The 20,623-nt window shown below is 42.7% G+C and overlaps 1 protein-coding gene across 4 annotated transcripts in view; it reads left to right on the top strand.

The window, feature by feature from the left end:
- The first annotated feature begins 7,426 nt into the window (after window positions 1-7,426).
- The window catches only part of CDC14A (cell division cycle 14A), a 169,821-nt gene continuing 156,624 nt past the window's right edge, over window positions 7,427-20,623 (top strand). For 2 of the 4 annotated variants that reach the window (XM_078072692.1, XM_078072693.1), the window contains exons 1-2: window positions 7,431-8,098; window positions 8,892-8,982. In XM_078072692.1, the coding sequence (XP_077928818.1) occupies window positions 8,050-8,098; window positions 8,892-8,982 (140 nt within the window). In that variant the 5' untranslated portion in view covers window positions 7,431-8,049. Of the gene's footprint in view, window positions 8,099-8,891; window positions 8,983-20,623 lie in introns of all 4 variants that reach the window. The other 2 variants (XM_036069521.2, XM_078072690.1) reach the window with 2 other exon arrangements.

Raw genomic sequence — 20,623 nt, 5'->3', positions numbered from 1 at the left:
CCCAGCCTATGCACATACACTTCCCTCAGTCTGAGACTTTGTCTTTGTGTCTTTCTCCTTCCCACCTTCCTGCCACCTTGCTCCCTCTATAGGCTGGCTTCCACCGCCTGGCTAGCTCCTATTCAACCTTCAAGTTTAGGATTCTCTGGTGTTTTTGTTTGTTTGATGTATGTATGTATGTATTTATTTATCTATTTTTAAAGTAAGCTCTACTCCCAACGTGGGGCTTGAACTCATGACCTTGAGTTGAAGAGTTGCATGCTTGGGGCGCCTGGTGGCTCAGTTGTTGGGCATCCTACTCTTGGTTTCGGCTCAGGTCGTGATCTCATGGGTCGTGGGATCTAGCCCTGTGTTGGGCTCCACGCTCCACCGGAAGTCTGCTTGAAGATTCTCTCCCTCTGCCGCTCCCCCTGCTCGCCTGCTCTCTCTCAGGTAAATAAATAAATCTTAAAAAAAAAAAAAAAAGAGTTGCGTGCTCCACCGACTGAGCCAGCCAGGCACCACAGATCTAGGATTCTTTAGGGAACTCTTCCCTTGCTTCTCAGCTTGGATCCTATTCAAAGTTTCTCTACTACATGTATCCTGCTTATGGAGCCTGCTTGCTTACCTACATCCCTCTCTAGAATGTTGCTTCCTTAAGAACAATAAGTTGGCCTTGTTCTTGATTTTAATCCTAGCACTTGGCACAATGCCAAGTACATAGTGCACAGTTAATATTTGCTAAATTAATGGATGCCTAAATATGAAAATGTATATGTGATGTTATGAGAAATAAAACATAGTTATGACGAGAAATATTTAATCTAAAATATCCTAATATATTTTAGGATAAGCAGAAATTATTTTCGTTTGTGTGCATGTCAGATTACTCATGTTATGATTATCCTACATTCATAAATCTGAATTGTACTTCGAGGATATACTCTGAAGAATGACATAGATCCTAATGTAGGAAGGCTTGGTCCATGGAAGATATAAAGTATGTTTTTCCCCCATGGGAATCAATACAAGTACAGGTGTTAACAGCAACAGCAAGAATAACCATCAGTTCTGTGCAATTATACAGTATTCTGTGATTGGAAAAATGGAAACCAAGGGCCTCTTGTTAGTTTATTGAAAAGATTATTTTCTCTTGGAGTTTCTGCACAGGAGTGAACACCAGAAACCTAGGGTTCCAAAGGGGCCTCAAGGGTCCCCATGGGAACTGCAGGGAACAACATTTGTGTCCCAGGCTTCTGGAACAGAATGATTAAAAGAATGTGAGCCAGAGCAGGGGAATTTAGGAATCCACTGAGGATGCCTGAATGGGGTCCTTGGCCCCCCTCACACTCTAGAGATAGTATCATGGCTATAAGCAGTCAGAAATGAAAAACAAAGTTAACTTGTACCTTGTGGGGATGTCCTCAGTTGATAAAAAGAACTTCTCCGTGAGTGTCTATTTTGCTTATGTTATTGGCCAGAAGTAAATTAAGAATACCTAGATCCAAAGAAATATAATAGTTTGAGGCTTGTGAATATCTGATTTTGGAAATAATTTTGTATTTAATATAAGCTTTAACATTAATAACAAATATTTATACAATGGCATCACATCATGGCACTCTTATTTAATTCTACTATTATTCCTGTGAATTAGAAATTATTATAATCCCTATTTAATGCCAGAGGAAACAGTCTAAGATAATACACACAGCTGGTGATAGAGTGATGCCTGAAACCCGGCTTCTGAGGATAAATCCAGTAGTTTTTCCATGACTCCCGGCTGCAAAGGAACTGCTTTGCATAAAGAAGTGATTCAGGTAAGTTCATTCCCCAACATTTTAATTACTCATTTATCTATTCATGCTCCATGCATCTGTTTTGTGGCAGTTTTCTCATTTGTAAGATGGGAATAATAATAGTAGCTACCTCATAGGCAACTGATGTGAGGGCTGAGGTATAAATTGCTGTGCACGGTTTTCAACAAAACTTAACTGTTAATTATTATTACTTTCCTGATAGAAACATGTATAGAGTATAGTAGGGACATGTATTAGATGGGCATGTGAGGGCACATTGGAAACTTGAGATCAAAACGTTATCACTAAAGTGATGGTGATGAGGGTGGTGGTAGTTGAGGCAGTGGTGATGGGGGTGAGGAGTGGCACACAGAATATTATTTTATATATTTTTGGAGAAAAAAATGTTCACTTCTTTATTTTCTCTTCATAGAAAGAGTAGAAATGACAAGTGTAGATAGATAAATTCTGTAAGGTTTTTTTTCTTAAGATTTTATTTATTTATTTGACACAGAGAGATATAGCGAGAGAGGGAACACAAGCAGGAGGAGTGAGAGAGGGAGAAGCAGGCTTCCTGCCGAGCAGGGAGCCTGATGTGAGGCTTGATCCAAGGATGCTGGGATCATGACCTGAGCTGAAGGCAGACGCTTAACGACTGAGCCACCCAGGCGCCCAATTCTGTAAGTTTTTTTTAAAAAAGATTTATTTATTTATGTGAGAGAGAGAGAGCATGGTGGGGGAAGGACAGAGGGAGAGGGAGAGAGAAACTTCAAGTAGACTCCGCGCTGAGTGCAGAGCCCGACATGGGGCTTGATCTTATGACCCAGAGATCAGGATCCTGAGATCAGGACCTGAGCCAAAACCAAGAGTTGGATGCTTAATCAACTATGCCATCCAGGTGCCCCAAATTCTGTAAGTTTTAAAACTGTATTGAGTTGTTAGCCTATTTGAAAAAATTTAGCAAATTGGCCAATAAATTGAGCACTGTTAAGTATATTGACCTAGCCATGGAACTTTCTTTCATCTTCTAAAAAGATGTCATTCTTTACTGGCTGCATCAGTCAAGGATAAGATGATTATTGAATTGAGTTGTTATATTTAATGTTCACTAAATTTCTCAAACTATGTTCTATAGAATACTGGTTATACTATTAAGAAATAGTAGAAAAAATAATTCAGATTTTTATAGAAGCCATATCACAACAATAGCAATGGCAGATAATGCAATATCTCTTATTTTTCCATTCAGAGCTTAAATTATTTCAATATTTCCTTTAAAAATTTGAAGAAAAGATTAGGCATATACATTATTATTGCTTGACATTTTATCATCTCAAAAATTTAAGAACCCATGAGCTAAACAATGTAAGATGAGCTAAGTTAGAAGAAAATTGAGAAAAAATTATTGGTATTAGTGCAAATAATGAATACTGGTCTTGTTTCTACCACCAATCAGTTATGTGACTTCAGAAAATTAATTATCCACCACGGACCTCAGTTTCTTCTTCTGTTTTCTTTCCTCTATCTGCCACATCATTTTTACAAGTGAAATATTTTGTAGTAGCCCTGCGTGCTTATCCATCATTCTCCACCCCCATCCCTAGGTGGGGCCTTTGCTACCTTAGGCTCTATGGAGCCTGTTTGAAAACTGGAACTAGCCGATCTCTCAGATCCTTCCAGATTCTTACCATCTTTGATTCTGGTTTGGAGTTCTTAAACAGGCATTGGTGATCAGTGTGATGCAGAATTTGTCTGGGTTAGGCCAAGATTTTAGCATCTGTGGGCAGCTGTTTCACGAGTCACATTATCTACATATTTTTGGTATTTTGATTGTTCTGTAATAACAGTTTGTAATAGTAATTATATATATAATATATTACATATAATATATATATAATTATATATAATATATATAATTATATATATATTTAAAGCTGGAAGAATCATTGAGAAGCACTATTATATTATTATATTATAAGTGTTATTATATATAATAATGTATAATAATATACAATATAAAATAATTATAACTAAATTTTGCTTTAAATTTAAATTATAACTAAAAATTGCTTTAAATTATTTTTGGTACCAGGCAAGGAACCAAAATATTTAAACAATTCAAATTACTTTGAATATCAAATTACTCAGAAGCACAGTTTTCCTTGTTTCACAGTTAAACTGAAAATTAATTTTTAGAAAGAATTCAAAGTATGGGGGCACCTGGGTGGCTCAGTCATTAAGCGTCTGCCTTCGGCTCAGGTCATGGTCCCAGGGTCCTGGGATCGAGCCCCACATCGGGCTCCCTGCTCCGCGGGAGGCCTGCTTCTCCCTCTCCCACTCCCCCTGCTTGTGTTCCCTCTCTCGCTCTATCTCTCTCTGTCAAATAATTAAATAAAATCTTTAAAAAAAAAAAAGAATTCAAAGTATGTATTCTATAGTTTTTTACTTGCTCATATAACATCATCATGACTGAAAAGAGCAACTAAAAGAGCATGTTCCCATAATATATCTTAATAAGAAATGATACTTTGAATAGAATATGTAAATATCACAGTTGTCAGGTCTTTGATTAGCCTAAGCAACTTTTTCCTTACCCTTCTCCAACAAGAGAGAATAGTTTCCTTCTTTTTGCAACTAAATGATCAAACTTGGTTCTTTTACGTTTTTCATCGCCTTCATTCTCATCTGAATCTTCTATCAGTGTTTTTTTCTGATCTCAGAACTAGTCACACTAGGTCATCACTGGCCTGCATTCAGTTCTGGGACACACTTATTAAGGGAGATAGACACATTGGAGAAGAAAGTGACTGGACTTGAAGCCATGTAATTTAAGAAAAGGTTGAAAGAAATGAGGATTTTAATCTGGGAAAAATTAAGAGGAAGAAGTGGTCCAGGGGAGCTGCCTTTGCATTTTTGAAGAGGTGTTATGTTCAAGAATGACTAAGGGTGTTCAGTACGGCCTCAAGGGACAGAATTAGAACCAGACATATTTTGGTGACAAATTTTGGAGCTGCCTCCTACAGTGAGTTTTCTAGCTCTGCAAGTACACACACATAGTCTGTAGACTGCCTCTCACTGTGTGAGAGACAGGATTCAAGTGATGTTCGCAGAGTTACTGTCGTTGAGACAATTTTATACTTAACTGTTAGATTTCTATGTATAATATTCCTTCCTTTTCTTCATTGAGTGACATCTTAGTTCTCTCAGTATTTTCTTTATGTGTGAAACACGTTTATTGTTGTTAAAAATTAAAGTCATTTCCTAACACTTTTATTAAGTTGGATGATTGGAAAGAAGTTTCTTCCATTATCTTCCTCCATAGACTGAAATCATGCCTTTATTATGAAACTGCAGCCAGTAGGAACACTGACCTCATGATAATTGAGGGAATAAAGCATTTTATGATCTCATTAGAACCTTGAGGTGGATGTGTGCTGTGCGTGCGCACTAGCTTGTTTACAATTTTCCTTGTAGAATATTCCATATCTTTTAGATTGTGCAGATTTTGGTTTAAAGAGATTTGATTATACTGATAATCACTTATTTTTCTTTCGTGCAACATTAAAAAATTACTTAGAGAGTCTTCAAGAATTTCATTATAATACCCATATTGTAAATATGCTAAGGAAAAAGAAACTTTTTCATTTTGAGTTCTTAATTTTAAAAACTTTTATTTGTTCAGGTCATAATTCACTCTTCATGACCAAAATTTCTAAGCCAGGGAATTATGTGAAAGAAATGTTTTTGTAAATTCATTTTAGAAAATAACAAGAGGGTGTTCAATTAAAGCTGCTTTCTCTGAAAATGCAGATTTAGAGTTCATTAGACTACTTCTTGAGATTAAAAGTTTATATGTTGTATGAGAAGGTGGACTTCTTTTTTCCTGCAATTTTTGCAATACAGACTGAGATGAAAAGTTTTTAGGAAATTTGCAAGTGAATTTAGATTCTACAGGAATGTTAAATCAGCAAATTTGGAAACAGATTACCACCATGAATTCAGACTTCTAAACAAAGGGGTTAAGTTTGTTGAGACATTCATTCGCTTTCCTTTGCCATCTTTCACATACAAAAGCTGTTAGATATTTTCAATAAAATAATTTGATTTGGCCAACATGATTGTTGACACCAAGACTGGGGGAATATCAGGCAAAATTCAAGTAATTGTGTGAATGTGGACATCATATTTGAGAGATATTTTCCTCCTTTAGAACTCCATAGCCATGGCCAGTGGCCTGTAAGACATTGAATGCATCTCAACACAAAACACTCATTACAATTCATCTTTCAGGACTTTTATAGTTTTAAAAACTCTTGATATTTCATGTGAAGATTAAACGGTGCTGTATGGGCATAGGGTATAGGAGGTGCTTCTCAGTGATTCTTCCAGCTTTAAATTTATATGGTCTAAAGAATTGGATGTTAGGTTTTTCTTTTTACTCTCTTACAAGGACATGATCGATTAGAATTGAGATGTTCTATTGTTTTTGAATATCTAAGAAATACATATTTTTTCTTCTTATGCGAGCAATTAAAAAAAAAAATCAAACCACCCAGGTTTCCAAAAGCAGCTTATATTTATTTTCTGTTCCTGTTTCGCTTTTTGGACTAACGGGCTAAGACCGAGGAGTTGAGTTCTACACGCTGGCCTCACAGCGCTCCTTCGAAGTCGGCCGGGCCGCTCTTCACTTGTGCGCCCCCTTTCTCCCAAAGGCGGGCGCAAATCCCTTTCTGTTTCTGGAGAAACCGCTCAGAGCGCATGCTCTTCTGATGATGGAGCCATAGCGCCATTTTCATATCCAAGGGACTCTCCTGTAATTAGGCGCGTCCTCGGGCACCAAGTATCAAAGTTGTTCAATGTGAGGAGCTTCACAGAAACAAGACAAGGGCTTTTTTGAGACGACCCACTCCCTGCAGCGCTTCAGCTAAGACTACGTAAAGAGATTCTTTTGTGTTAATTTCCCCCGTGTTCAAGTGGTCCTCTCCTGTGTCGCTGGCCTCGCTCCCTCGCCCCCCCTCCTGGGCCAGAGCAATATAGAGGTTAGGCATTTGTGATGATTTTGCGCCCACAGTGGTGGCCCCACTGAGAGGACGTGGGGGACCGCATGGAAAGGTTTTCCCCCGTGAGAACAAAGCACAAGTTATATCAAAGTCCAGTATGTGTAGAGGAAACCGGTACATGTTCTTTTGAGCGAGGAGGTAGCGCTTTTTTAAATTTTATTTATTTTTTTAAATAACGATTGAGATGCGTCAGTGGTGGGGGGATGCGGAGCGCTTGAAAGATCTGCTATAGGAGGCAGGGCGCGGAGATCTGAAGTCTTTTAAGTGTGTGTGTGTGTGTGTGTGTGTGTGTGCGCGCGCCCGCGCGCGCGCGCAAGAGTTTAAGAGAACGTGGGTGAGGGGGTGAAAGAGAGACAGAGAAGGAAAATCTAGAGGGGGAGAAGACTTAGTGGGCGCATCCTTGCTTATTAAGCCGCAATAGCCCCTTTCCCGACATCCACTCCCTACTCCACCGTTTCATTCATAAGTTTCTGGTCTGGAAGCCCCGCCCGTCTCCCCTGGGCCGAGGGCCCCGTTTCCTGTACAGCAATTGGTGGACGGCAACAAAGCCTTAGCAACTGGCTCCTAGTGACCCGCGGGGCGCCTGGTAACTGGGGCGCGGGGCCGGCACCGAGAAAGGAGCGGGGCTGTCCCTTTAAGGGATGGCCGCGGAGCCGTGAAAGTGGAGGGGGCTGAGGGAGGGCGGGGAGGAAGGTCTGAGGGCGGACCTAGGGGGGAGGAGGAGGAAGAGTTGCTGCTGAAAGGAGGTGGCGAAGGAGGAGCCGGAGCAGCTGCTGCCAGCCCGCGGGCACCGGAGTTCTGCCCGCTGCCGCACGAGTAGCCACGGGCGGGATCGGGTCCAGACGTCTCCTCCTCCATGATCACTTTGGGAGCGGGGGGAAGACTTTGCCCGGCCGTGAGAGCTGGTCTGCGTTTCCCTGGCGCGGCGGCGGCGGAGCAGCGGCAGCAGCCGGGTCCGAATCGGAGCGGCCACAGCCTGGGGCGTGTGCGCCCCGCGCGGAGCGGGCTTGGGTTCCCCACGGAATGTCCCCGGGGCGCCCCGCGCGCTGACCCCCCAGCCGCCTCCGCCTTCGGCGCCTGCTGCCTCTCTCGGGCGGGTTCGGTGTTCGGGACTGCAAGCTTCCCGGCTCCTGGGCGGTGGGGAAGCCCCCGGGGGCGGGTGACCTCAGCTGGCCACGACCCAGCCCTCCCCCGTGCGTATCTCGCTTAAGATGGCAGCGGAGTCAGGGGAACTAATCGGGGCTTGCGAGTTCATGAAAGGTGAGGAGCAGCCGCCCCGCATCCTCCAACCCTCCCTCGCCCCCAACTCTTCACTTCTAACCCCTACGTCCCAGCCGCTGCCTCCGGCTTCTCCAGGGGCCTCCGGTGTCCTGCAGCCGCTGCGCGCGCTCTCGTCCCCTCTCCGTACTATCCTCTCCCCGAGGACCCCCTGCTTCCGGCTTCTCTGTCTTTCTTGAGTCCCTGGTTCCCTCTGCAGCTCCCTCGGATGGCCTCCCCGCCCGGTAATGGGACAGCGCCGGGCTCGGTCCGGCTTCTGCACGCAGCAGCTGGTGGGGGTCCTGCTCCGGTTGATTTTTTCGGTCTCCTTTATCCCGCTCTTGCTCGCCTCGGTTTTCGGGACATCCCCCCAGGCACACCTCCCTGTCTCTTCCTCCCTTCCTCTTCTTGAAGTCTTCGGAGCTGCAGGCTCGCCTCTCTTCCCCTTCCGCAGCTGCTGAGGTCTGGAGATTTGTGAGCCAAACTTGCATCTCCAGTTCTACGGGTACCCCTAGCTTCTGTCTGCTCCCGCTGGCCTGAAGCTGGGAAGATTATGGGAACTCTGCTCCCCAGCTGAGTGTCTCAGTCGGGTCCCCTTCTCGCCTCTCCGTTGTGCTCTTGGGTCTCTGGGTTTCTGGGAGAGATCAGGTTTCTGCAAGAATTCCACGTGTTAATGGGGTCTTTAAATAATGGGTAGCAGTTATTATTTTGATCTTTCGTGTATTATCACCACTCCCCACGTTCAGCTTTCCTCCTTCTCATATGTTTTCTCCCGTCTTTTAAACTTGTCTTTCAGATCGGTTATATTTTGCTACTTTAAGGAATAGACCAAAAAGCACAGTAAATACCCACTATTTCTCCATCGATGAGGAGCTGGTCTATGAAAAGTAAGTTTCTATTTTTTTTTTTCTCTTAACTTTTTAGCCTGTTGGCTCTTTGGTGAAGGAACCCTATGCACCTTTATGGCAGTTTTATTCACTACCCGCCCCCCCCCCCCCCCCCTCGTGGTGCAAGTTAACACCACCATTTTTTGAAGACTCAGATGCTTGGGGAGAGGTGCAGGCGAGTTAACATAATGTGAACCTGTCGACAGCCCAGTCATTTTAGACCTTTGTCTCCGTGAGCTCTTCCTGCCACCACCACAAATTGCAACCGCAGATACCTAACACTCCCCAGAGTAGGACCAGGGAGACTCTGTCCTTGCTGGCGCTGTAATTGGCCTGTGAATCAGCCCCGGAGTATTTATGGAGCACCCACAGAGTACAGGGAAGTGTGTGCATTACAGGTGCTTCAGCTTTCCAGTTCACAAGGCTTCTGTTGTCTCGCAGGATGTTTCTGTTTCTGCAGCTCGTTTTTGGAAAGTGGGACATGTTTAGCTGAAGGGGGCTGTACCCAAGTCATATCTATGAGTAAGGTTTTACCTGTGTGAGAAATTATCGGATTATTTTCTTTGGGTGCCCCAAGCTTCCGAGTATTACTTTCTTTGTCTTTGAGGAAGTGGTATAGGAGTGCTGATTTACTTTCTTTGGTTACTTTGCTTCTGTGGGATTAGGATTTGAGAGTGTAAAATAAGAATAGGAAACTGTTATCTGTGAAAGGCAATTAATTTACAGGAAAAGGATATCTTAATACTTTAAGGGCAATAAAAATTTAATTAAAGGGAGATAAATCTCTACTCAATAAAAGCAACAGATAATAAGGAATAGGAAGGCTGAATTGACTTGATTATGTTCTCATTAAAAGAGCTGGTGTTGGGGCGCCTGGGTGGCTCAGTCGTTAAGCATCTGCCTTTGGCTCAGGTCATGATCCCAGGGTCTTGGGATCGAGCCCGCAGCATCATCGGGCTCCCTGCTCAGCGGGAAGCCTGCTTCTCCCTCTCCCACTACCCCTGCTTGTGTTCCTGCTCTCACTATCTCTCTCTCTGTCAAATAAATACATAAAATCTTAAAAAAAATAAAAGTGCTGGTGTTTCAGAGTAGTCCAGTATATTTTAACTTAAACATTTAATTTGAATTTCTTGTTGTTTAACCAAACAGGCAATTGAATGAACATAGTTAAATGAACCATAGTGACTCTAGTAAGCTTCCTAGGACAAGTCCCCTTAAAAGGGATTTTGGTTAAAAAGGATTTTGGGGCGCCTGGGTGGCTCAGTTGGTTAAGCGACTGCCTTCGGCTCAGGTCATGATCCTGGAGTCCCGGGATCGAGTCCCACATCGGGCTCCCTGCTCGGCAGGGAGTCTGCTTCTCCCTCTGACCCTCCCCCCTCTCATGCTCTCTGTATCTCATTCTCTCTCTCAAATAAATAAATAAAATCTTTAAAAAAAAAAAAAAAAAAAAAAAAAAAAAGGATTTTGGCCGATCTGCCTAAGGATGTGTGGGTACCACCAAGGCATTTGAAGAGTGAGAGCATTCTCAACTTTTAAGAGCGTCATCTTTTATTTGAGGGCAAACCGTCTTTAACTGTCACTTCATCATAGGGATTCTTGAGACTGATGTCTTCAGGATGTTGCTCTTAGTGGTACTGGAGGCAGGATGCTTCTTGAATGGCTGAAGTCAAAGTGGGAATGAAAGAGTCCTTTGCGGCTGCAATGAGGTCTAAATCCCTGGTGTCAGATTACAGCCCTGCCGCTAGACCCAGTGGAGGACTGCGCTGCCTGCTCCCTGACCCGGATACCTGGATGATGTCACTGCTAGCTGTGTTTAGTGACTGAGCACTCTATTGTTGGCAGTGTGCATTGTTGTGGCTTTCTTTTTGTGAGGTTAGGGTTCCGGGACCTCTTGTGCGTCTGAGGGTAGGGACTGTGGATGTGTCATTATGTTCCATTCTGCAGTGACTGACATGCCAGAGGCTGTTAATATATCACGGAACAAGCTTCCGTCATTGAGGTCTGAGTTGCTTCTTCAGAGATGGCTCAATGGTAGATCTAGCAGGAAATTACATTTAGCCACTCAACGCAGTTGCTCGATGGTTTTTTGATTGTAGCATTGATAGGTGAGGAACAGTTTTTGAGTATTTTAATGCTGCTATTTTAGGATAGGGCGACAAATCCCATTCCTCTTATATTTACTCTACTGTATTTCTGGTGTCTTGTAAAGAAAGACTCGCTGGAGAGACCATCCCATTTCTGTTGTGAGTTTTGACGTCATCTGAAACTGTGAAGAGGACCCCAATCTGGGCAGAGCATACCCTTCTCTTGGTTTGGACTTGCCCAGCTACCGTGTCACAGCAATGGCTGTGCTTCTAATTAGCCATGATTCCATCTTTTTTGTAACCCCAACATATTACTCATGGCTAAATGCTGGAGAGAATACGGTGACGATGAATGCACATATGACCTTTGAGGAGCCACAAGCCTGAAGGGAGAATAACAGCAGTGCAGTGAGAGGTACAGAAAGAGAACTGTCTTCAGGTTAGCATAGCCCCTGTGCTAAGAGGAGTTCCTAGGCAGGTGGGAGCACATTTGGTTGAAGTGTTTAGAAAAGGGCTTCATGGAGTTACAATTGGTTTGAAGGATGGACAGAGTTTTATCAGGCAGAGATGTGAGAGGAGAGATCCCAGAAGCAAGAACACAAGGATGAGGAAGGAGGTTCTGGAGTGGGTTCAGGGACTAGTAAGTCCCCCAATTTGCCTGGTATGTATTCAGGTCCCAAGGGGATGTGCAATATGAAGTTGAAAGGTCAGTGGGGTGCGGACTGAATGCCAAGGTGGGGATCCACCTTTTCATCAGACGTCAATGGACTCCTGCGGGTTTTGGGGCAGTCCATGGTATGACTGGATCTGGGCTAATGGCAAATAATGGCAAACATTTATTGAGTGTTTAAATGCATGCTAGGTGCTGTTCTAGGTGCCCCACAACTATTAATCATGAATTCATTTTATTTTCACAACAATTCCACGAGGCCGGTACTATTATCATCCTTAGTGTACAGAGATGATGAGAGTTAGGGTACAGAGAGGTTAGGCAACTTGCTCAAGGTCCCAGAATGAAGATGTAGCAGAGCTGGAGTTTGAAACTGGGCCCTCTGGTTCTGGAGTATGTAGATCTCCTCTCAAAAAGTTAATACGATAGAATCATTTAAGATGGGTTAGGGTGGAAGTAGAAGCCCATTTAGAAAAATTCTGGAACGCTCAAGGGGAAGATAAGTGCCTAGATTAGGATTGGTGGCAATGGTGGTGGACAGAAGAGATCTGAATCCATGTGACTGGCAGCAGATCAGGTGGGTGGGTTGGGGGCTGCTGAGGAAAAAGAGGAGGGAAAGAAGTCCTTAACACAGCCTGGGTTCCAGTGAGCCTGCTGGGGCCATTCGCTGAGCAAGAAGTAGGGTGGAGGAATTGGCATTAGTGGGGACATCAGGCATTCCATTTTGATCAGGTTGAATTTAAGGATTTTAAGGGACATCACATAGACTTGAAGTTCTTAAATTTGGGGAGTTTTCCCCGAAGGGTTGATAAAGCTGCGAGAATGATGTGATTTGGGGGAAGAAAGAGAAGATATCAAAGTGTGTATTTCACAGGCAGGGTTAGGAAGAGAGGAGCAAGGGAAGGAGGAGGAAATAAACAGAGAAGGAGGTGGACAAACGGCAGAGAGCGAGAAGAAAGGGAGGAAGGACAGAGGTCCGGGAATTCATCTTGTCAGCGCTACTTCTTTAGGAAGTGTAGGATGAGAGATTCTGCAAAGCCCCTGGAAACATGTATAGTAACCTGTGTTCTATCTGTGGAGGATGTCTTGTGGGGAGAAAAATGTTGACTGTCAAATCATACTGTACACCTCTCCAAGGAAAGGAGTGTGTTTACACACATTATCACACAGGTCTTGTACGGCCCTGTAACTGTGTACTACTCACTGAATGTATAAATGAAATGCTGCCTCTCTGGCTAAATTATCACCTTGGAAATGCAACTATTATTTTTGAATCAGGAAATACTCTTTAACTATTAGGCTGTGGGTACTCTGGACGCAGCTGTGTTTTGTGCAGATGTTGTTAGTTCTAAGCGGATGATAGCGCTCCATGACTGAAATGGCAACCTTCTGAGAAGCTGGTGGAGAAAATTTAACAAAGTGGCCCCATGAGGTGAGGCTATTTATTAGAAATGAAAGTCTGAATTTTCTGTTTGATTTTAAAACAGAATTTATCACATTAATATAAAGGCCTGAGGAGTTTTAGTAAAATAAAATGTGGTTGATAAGAAAGCCATACATTTATCCTCGGGTTATAATTTCACAGATCAGAATTAAAATCAGAGTATAGGCTAACACACCCGTGGGACAGAAATAGCCCCATAAAAAGGGAGCCTTTCAAAGATTTATCTGTATTTGATTAAGCTACAAATAACATGCAACTCTCCAGAAAGGCTAATTCTTTGGTTTTGGAATTGGGCCCTGTAATCCAAATAGAGGCTTACTTTTTATAACTTGGCTCAAATATTTTTGGCTCAAAAGTTAGCAAGATGAAATATGTTAATTGTTATAACCTTTGTGTGCCCCTCCTGACTATGATGATGGGAATAGGGTTGGATGTTAATGCATGGAAAGCCAGTTTGCTGTGAGGGATAGTGTAGAGGGTCTTCATTTTCAGCCTTGTCCATTTTCATTTCTCCTCTCATTTTGTTTGCAAAGGAAAGGTATTGAGAATGCAGGAGAGAACTTTTCATGGACATACTCTGGGGACTGAATATTAAGCAGTTTCTGAAGTGACTCGAAGCATTTCACCAAATGTTTTAGCATGGAAGAATGAGCAGCCTCTAGTGAGGACTAATTAGCTAAATTGAAGATTTAAATCATTTAAAATCTTCAATTTTCACTTAAACTTTATTAAAGCACCCTGATATTAATGCAACCAGAGATTCTTGAGTAAATAATGTATAGAAGACTGATTTCTTTTATAGTCTGCAGAGTAGATGTGAGTCAGAATGTGGACCTAGGACATCCTTGAGAGAAATACAGAAAAATTTCCCTTGCCTGGAAATATTTGTGGGAATGGAGTGAGAAGGAGCCCTTTTTGTTTTCAATTTAATATGTGGCAGGGGTGCCTGGGTGGCACAGTCCTTTGGGTGCCCGACTCTTGGTGTCGGCTCAGGTTGTGATCTCAGGGTTGTAAAATCAAGCCCCTTGTTGGCTCTGTGCTCAGAGGGGAGACGGATGGAGTTTCTCTGTCTCCCTCTGCCTCTGCCCCTCCTGCTCGTGCTCTCTCTCTCTAAAACAAATAAATAAATCTTCTAAAATTTTTTAAATTTGTGGCTAGTAGGTTAATTGAGTGGCTAATGCCATTTATGGACATGCACACATAGACAAATATATGATCTTATAGCGTCTTAGGGCCATCATTTGGTACCTCAGTTTTCATTATCAATTACTATGATATTGACAGAAGAGGAGATATAGTTGAATTTGGAGACAAATTTCCCCATGGGAATAAAAATCAAATCATAACAATAGCTTACATTTATAGTCCCGTGCCAGGCAGTGTTCTGTGTGCTCTGTATGCATTCACTCAGTCTTCAGAAGAACCCTGGGAGTTAGGTGCCATTATTATCACCGCTTTACAGATGAGGAAGCTGAGGCTCAGAGGGCAAGCAGCACCAAAGGTCATTGAGCTAGTAGTTAAGTTGTTGAGTTGGGATTCAAGCCATGGGTAGTTGGCCTTGGAGTTCATACTCTTATGCTTCTAGCAAGTTCCCAGTTGTCTTGAGCTGGAGGCTCGTGGGAAGGGTGCAGAACAGCCCCACCCCTCCCTGGCATGCCTGGCCCTTCTAACTTGGGTGGTGATGGCTTTGGTAAGAAACGTGCTGCTGACAGTGTGGGCACCAACTTTATGTCCGGGCCATGTCTGGGAATGTGTGGTGGTAATGAAAATGATTTTTCCACTTTTGTGCGTGTAATTTTGCTTTTTTTTCCCTTTCAGTGGACTACCCCCCCAAAAAAGAAAATAAATTGAATTAATTATCATTATATATTAATAGGATGGATGAAAACAAAAGAAGCCCAGCTTCTGAAAACTTCTTTTGCAGGCTGCCTGGTGAAATGTTCTTGCTTCTTAACTGGTATAACTTAAGATATAATAGTTTCTGTATAGAATTCTCCTAAAAACTCAGAAAACTTTTTAGCTTTAAAAGATGGTGTGTTCATACTTTCTTCTCCCTTTCGCCTTTCTTCCATCCTAACCTTGCAAAAATAACTCAGCATTGTTCAGGGCTACTTTTTTTTTTTTTTTTTTTTTTTTAAAGATTTTATTTATTTATTTGAGAGAGAGAGAATGAGAGACAGAGAGCATGAGAGGGAAGAGGGCACAGGGAGAAGCAGACCCCCCGCTGAGCAGGGAGCCCGATGTGGGACTCGATCCCGGGACTCCAGGATCATGACCTGAGCCGAAGGCAGTCGCTTAACCAACTGAGCCACCCAGGCGCCCGACTGAGCCACCCAGGCGCCCTGTTCAGGGCTACTTTTTTTCATCCTCTGTTTTGAACACATAAGTTTTAGGTGTGTATGTATGTGTATCTGTATATATAATTGACAGTACTACGTAGTATGTGTGATGAGGAAATGCACATTTCTGTGTATACACTGACCAGCCAATTCTAAATTCAGTGACATACTAGAGTCAAATTTTACTTTCTAGTTATTGATTTAATTAAATACTTGCTCTTTTGGGGTGCCTTGGTGGCGCAGTCGGTTGGGCAGATGACTTGGTTTCAGCTCAGGTTGTGATCTCAGGGTTATAGGATCGAACCCTGAGTCAGGCTCCATGCTCAGTGTGGAGTCTGCTTGAGTTTCTCTCTCCCTCTGCCCCTCCCCACTGTGCTCTCTCTCTCTCTCAAATAAATAAATAAATCATTAAAAAAAACACTTGCTGTTTTGACCTATTAGGCATTCATAGTGGGTAGTCTGTCTCTAATCTTCATAAGGACAATTATTATTCAGTTTTTTCAATTTCCTTAAGATGAGCCTGACAAATACATAAAATTTAACCAAGGTGCTAAGGACTCAGTTAAAACTAACAGCGCTGGTCTTAATCAGGCGGACTGACAAAGAATCCTAATGGGCTGTAGGAATGTCCAATGGAGAGCCGTCTGCCGTCCAAGTTCTTTCTATGCCAAGTCACCATGGGGTGGCTTCATTATTTTGTTTGAAGTAGATTCCTAAGACATCAGATGTTCTCATTTGTAAGTTCATAAACACATTCCAAAGCCCAAAGCAAATGACTTTTACTAACCCACAGCTTTAATACACCTTTGTGCTTAAAAAAAAAAAAAAAGACCCTTGACACATTTTCATAGGAAGTGAAAAAAGCAACACTTAAAACTTAGAAGTGGTTGAAAATTGCTGGAGAAGGAACTACCATTTAGGTGGGCTAGATTTCTGGGCAGAGCTCTGTGCTAATGCTTTGGGGGTACACAAATACATAAACAAGGCAATGAATACAAATACAGTGAAGGGCAATATATGACAAAAGCTGCAAAGGTATGTGTTAGGAATCCAAGAAACGCAGAGATTATTACTGCCCAGGGTGATAAAGACTTCATAGAATGGTTTGAGCTAGCTTTTAAAGGGCATGGAAGAGCAAAGAGTGTATTTCATCATCTCTGTGAGGACAAGTACTACTGTTTTTGCTTACCATGGTATCCCTACAACCCAGCGCGGTGCCTGACGCACAGCTGGTGCTCAAGAAATTTTAGCTGAATGAATGAATGAGTGAGCAAAGGAGGAAGGAAAGAAAGTGGAGATTCCAGTGTTTGGGGTTAGCAAGATTCTGTTAGGTGAGGCAAGATATTTGAATGCAGAGAGGTGCCAGGGGAGGCTGGACACGTAGTTGGGGACTGGATGGTGGAAAACCATTTGGACCTCACTTGTGCTGGTTTATCAACGGCAGAGAGACTGGTCAGAGCTCTCTGGTTTAGGCTGGGAGGTGGGGGTCTGTTTAGGCTTTGGCAGGATTGGATTAGGGTTGTAGTGGTGGGAACAGAAAGGCCAGACCCGGAGAAGAAGCTAAAAGGGGAAGAAGCTAGAAGGGATGGATTGACTGTATTTGGGATTGACCAGGTTGGGGAGGAGGGTGAGGAATTGAAAGTAAGTTCAAGGTTTCTGGCCTGGGTGACTGGGACAAAGGGACACCTTAAAGGAGGCAATGTATATAAATCAGAAGGAGGGTTTGCCGTTTTATTGCTTGGTTTTGTTTTGGGGATGGGGAAAGGACGTAAAAAGGGGGGTTTATAATGAAAGTAAAAGAGGAGTCTTTGTCTTTTATGATCTTTAAGGAAAAAAACAGACAATGCCTGCTCAGGATTTTTAGATATTTACTTGTTTAAACACTGAGAAGGTGGGTGGGACGCTGATCTTAAGTTCCTTTCTGACTCCCTAATTTGAACTGGGCTTTCTAAGCTTAAGTGTCAAATCATTGTTTCTTTTAAAATAACCTTTTTTTTTTTTTTTTAAAGATTTTATTTATTCGACAGAGAGAGACACAGCGAGAGCAGGAACACAGCAGGGGGAGTGGGAGAGGGAGACGCAGGCTTCCCACGGAGCAGGGAGCCCGATATGGGGCTCGATCCCAGGAGCCTGGGATCATGACCTGAGCCAAAGGCAGACGCTTAACAACTGAGCCACCCAGGTGCCCTAAAAAAATCTTTAAAAAAAAATTTTTTTTTTTTAAAGATTTTATTTACTTATTTGACAGAGTGAGAGATAGCGAGAGCAGGAACACAAGCAGGGGGAGTGGGAGAGGGAGAAGCAGGCTTCCCGCTGAGCAGGGAGCCCGATGTGGGACTCGATCCCAAGACCCTGGGATCACGACCTGAGCCGAAGGCAGACGCTTAACGACTGAGCCACCCAGGCGCCCTAAAAAAATCTTTTTTTGAGCTTTAGTTTCTCAATTTACCTAAAAAAACTTTGGGTTTGTTAATCATCTAAATACTTCCAGGACCACCAAAGAATCAGATGTTGAATGAGAACCATCAAAATATCATCTTATTTATTGAAAGTATGTACTATTTATTCCTGGTCCTCATAACTTGGAAACATCTGGTGAATGATCACAATTATTTGTAATTGACAGTGAATTCCTTTATAGTAAATAGTTTGTGTGAACTATAGTTTTTGAATAAAATGGTTTTTTTAAAAAGATTTTATGTATTTGAGAGAGAGAACGAGCAGTGGGGAGGGGCAGAGGAAGAGAGAGAGAGAAGCAGACTCCCTGCTGAGCAGGGAGCCCAATGACTCAGGGGCTAGGTCCCAGGACCCTGAGATCATGACCTGAGCTGAAGGCAGAGGCTTAACCGACTGAGCCACCCAGGCACCCCTGAATAAAATGTTTGATGTATTAATTTATACATTTAATATTTTGGTCTTAAAGATGTTTACATCCTATTGATGAATTGAAGAATTTGCTAGTTTGGACTTGTTCTTTTGTTAAAAAATTTAATTTTCTTTTGGAGAACCAGCAAAGATGGTTTATTTCACATTTGTTCTCCTTGATGGATATAGTCTAGTAATAATGCATTTGTCTGGTTGTGTCTGGAAATGTGGCATTCCAGGGAGGCAGCTCTTACAAAGAGTTGGGAAATCACATCTTGAAATATGAAAGCAGTTTTATCATTTGTGGGACTTTTTTTTTTTTAAAGATTATTTATTTATTTATTTGACAGAGACACAGCGAGAGAGGGAACACAAGCAGGGGGAGTGGGAGAAGGAGAAGCAGGCTCCCCATTGAGCAGGGAGCCCAATGCGGGGCTCGATCCCAGGACCCTGGGACCATGACCTGAGCCGAAGGCAGACGCTCAACGACTGAGCCACCCAGGCACCACTTGTGAGACTTTTCTAAGATGAATCTGCCTTTCTGCCTTCTTGAAGAGTTTACTGCTTATGATTTGCTTTTTTTTTTCTGTAATACTCAGACTCTATTATAAGTGCATTTTTTTATACAGTTTCCCTGTAATTCAAGGATGGTTTTAGCTGCTCCTAAGGAATGAAGGGCTCTCTGTTTATGTAGCAAATGGTGCCTGTTTGCTAAACATCTCGTTATCTTTTAGTGGTTTTAATTTATTCAGTGAGTTTTTATCGATGGCTAACTACTAGGAGTTGTGTACGTTTTAGGTGCTGCTTACTATTGGGTTAGCTTTTGACATTACTGTCAGTGGGGCAGCCCCTAATAGCGGCCTTGTCCCTACGGTCTGTCTGATAAGTCTAATAGACTATGGGTGTAGAAACCAGACATCATATTTTATTAGCCTTTGGTACAAAATAAGACTAAATAGACTCTGTGTGAGAGTGGGACTCTCTTATAAACACGGCTAAAGGGCATGGGTTTTGTGGCAGCCTTTAGAAGAAACAATATGACTTTGTTTTTTTGGCTTACTTAAAATTCTCATTTTTATTCCAGATTGAGATTTCTGAATTGAGGATCCTTGAATAACTGGTTTCTTTCTTTCTTTCTTTCTTTCTTTCTTTCTTTCTTTCTTTCTTTCTTTCTTTCTTTCTTTCTTTCTTTCTTCTTTCTTTCTTTCTCTCTCTCTCTCTCTCTCTCTCTCTTCCTTCCTTCCTTCCTTCCTTCCTTCCTTCCTTCCTTTCTGAGGGAGAGAAGATGGGGGAGGGGCAGAGGGAGAGAGAGAATCTAAAGCAGGCTCCACGCCCGGCGCAGAGCCCAATGTGGGGCTCAGTGTCACAACCCTGAGATCATGACCTGAGCTGAAATCAAGAGTCAGCCACTTAACCGACTGAGCCACCCAGGCGCCCCAAATAACTGGTTTCTTATTCTATACATTTCTCTTTCTTTTAAGAGAGTGTGTATTGGTATAGCATTTATATTAGTCCTGGTAGTCAATGAATGATTCTCTGCAGCTGAATTAATCTGAAACGTTAAAAAAATTTTTTTTTCTAAATGTGAGATAAAAGGTTTAAAAAGATCTCTTCTAGGAAGCTGTGAATGGTGGGCTTGTAAAATAGTGCCTTTCCTGTTCTGATAGACCCTCCCTAGGGTCCGACATTGCACTTTGTTCTGCAAGCCCCACAGCAGATTGGCTGCAACTCTAGAAAACCAGAAAGTAAAGGCTCAGGATGATTTTAATGCGGCAGAACTCTCAGAACTGAAGGGGCTGATAAGACAAAAGGAGTTGGGGTAATGTATAGTCAGGGTGAGTCTTTTTAGATTGGGGGTTACTTCTGGAGCGGGCTACCCTGGGAACAAGCTGGTAATAAAGATACAGGCTGAAGGGGGGATGGTGGGGCTGGGCTCTAGACCTTTCCCTGCATTTGAGAGGTGGGCCATCTTGCTATTCTCCTTCCCCTTTACTGCCTTTACATCTTAGGTCATTTTTGTCAATTTTGTCTAGTTAGTTTTATTATGTGCCTAAAGCTAATAAAATGTGACATCTGGTATCTCTCCCCACATTAATCTGGTGTATGGTTTAGAAAGATTAAATGGAAACAGGCAGTGTTTTTGCAGATGAACCAGCCACATCTCAGTCTTTCATTCCTTACTCAGTCATCTCTGTGCCAGGCACTAGGGATATAACATAACACTGAGCACATGCGAACC

Source organism: Halichoerus grypus, chromosome 5, assembly GCF_964656455.1.
Source record: "Halichoerus grypus chromosome 5, mHalGry1.hap1.1, whole genome shotgun sequence".
In the NCBI taxonomy this organism is placed as follows: domain Eukaryota; kingdom Metazoa; phylum Chordata; class Mammalia; order Carnivora; family Phocidae; genus Halichoerus; species Halichoerus grypus.
This window is presented reverse-complemented; position numbering and strand designations above follow the sequence as displayed.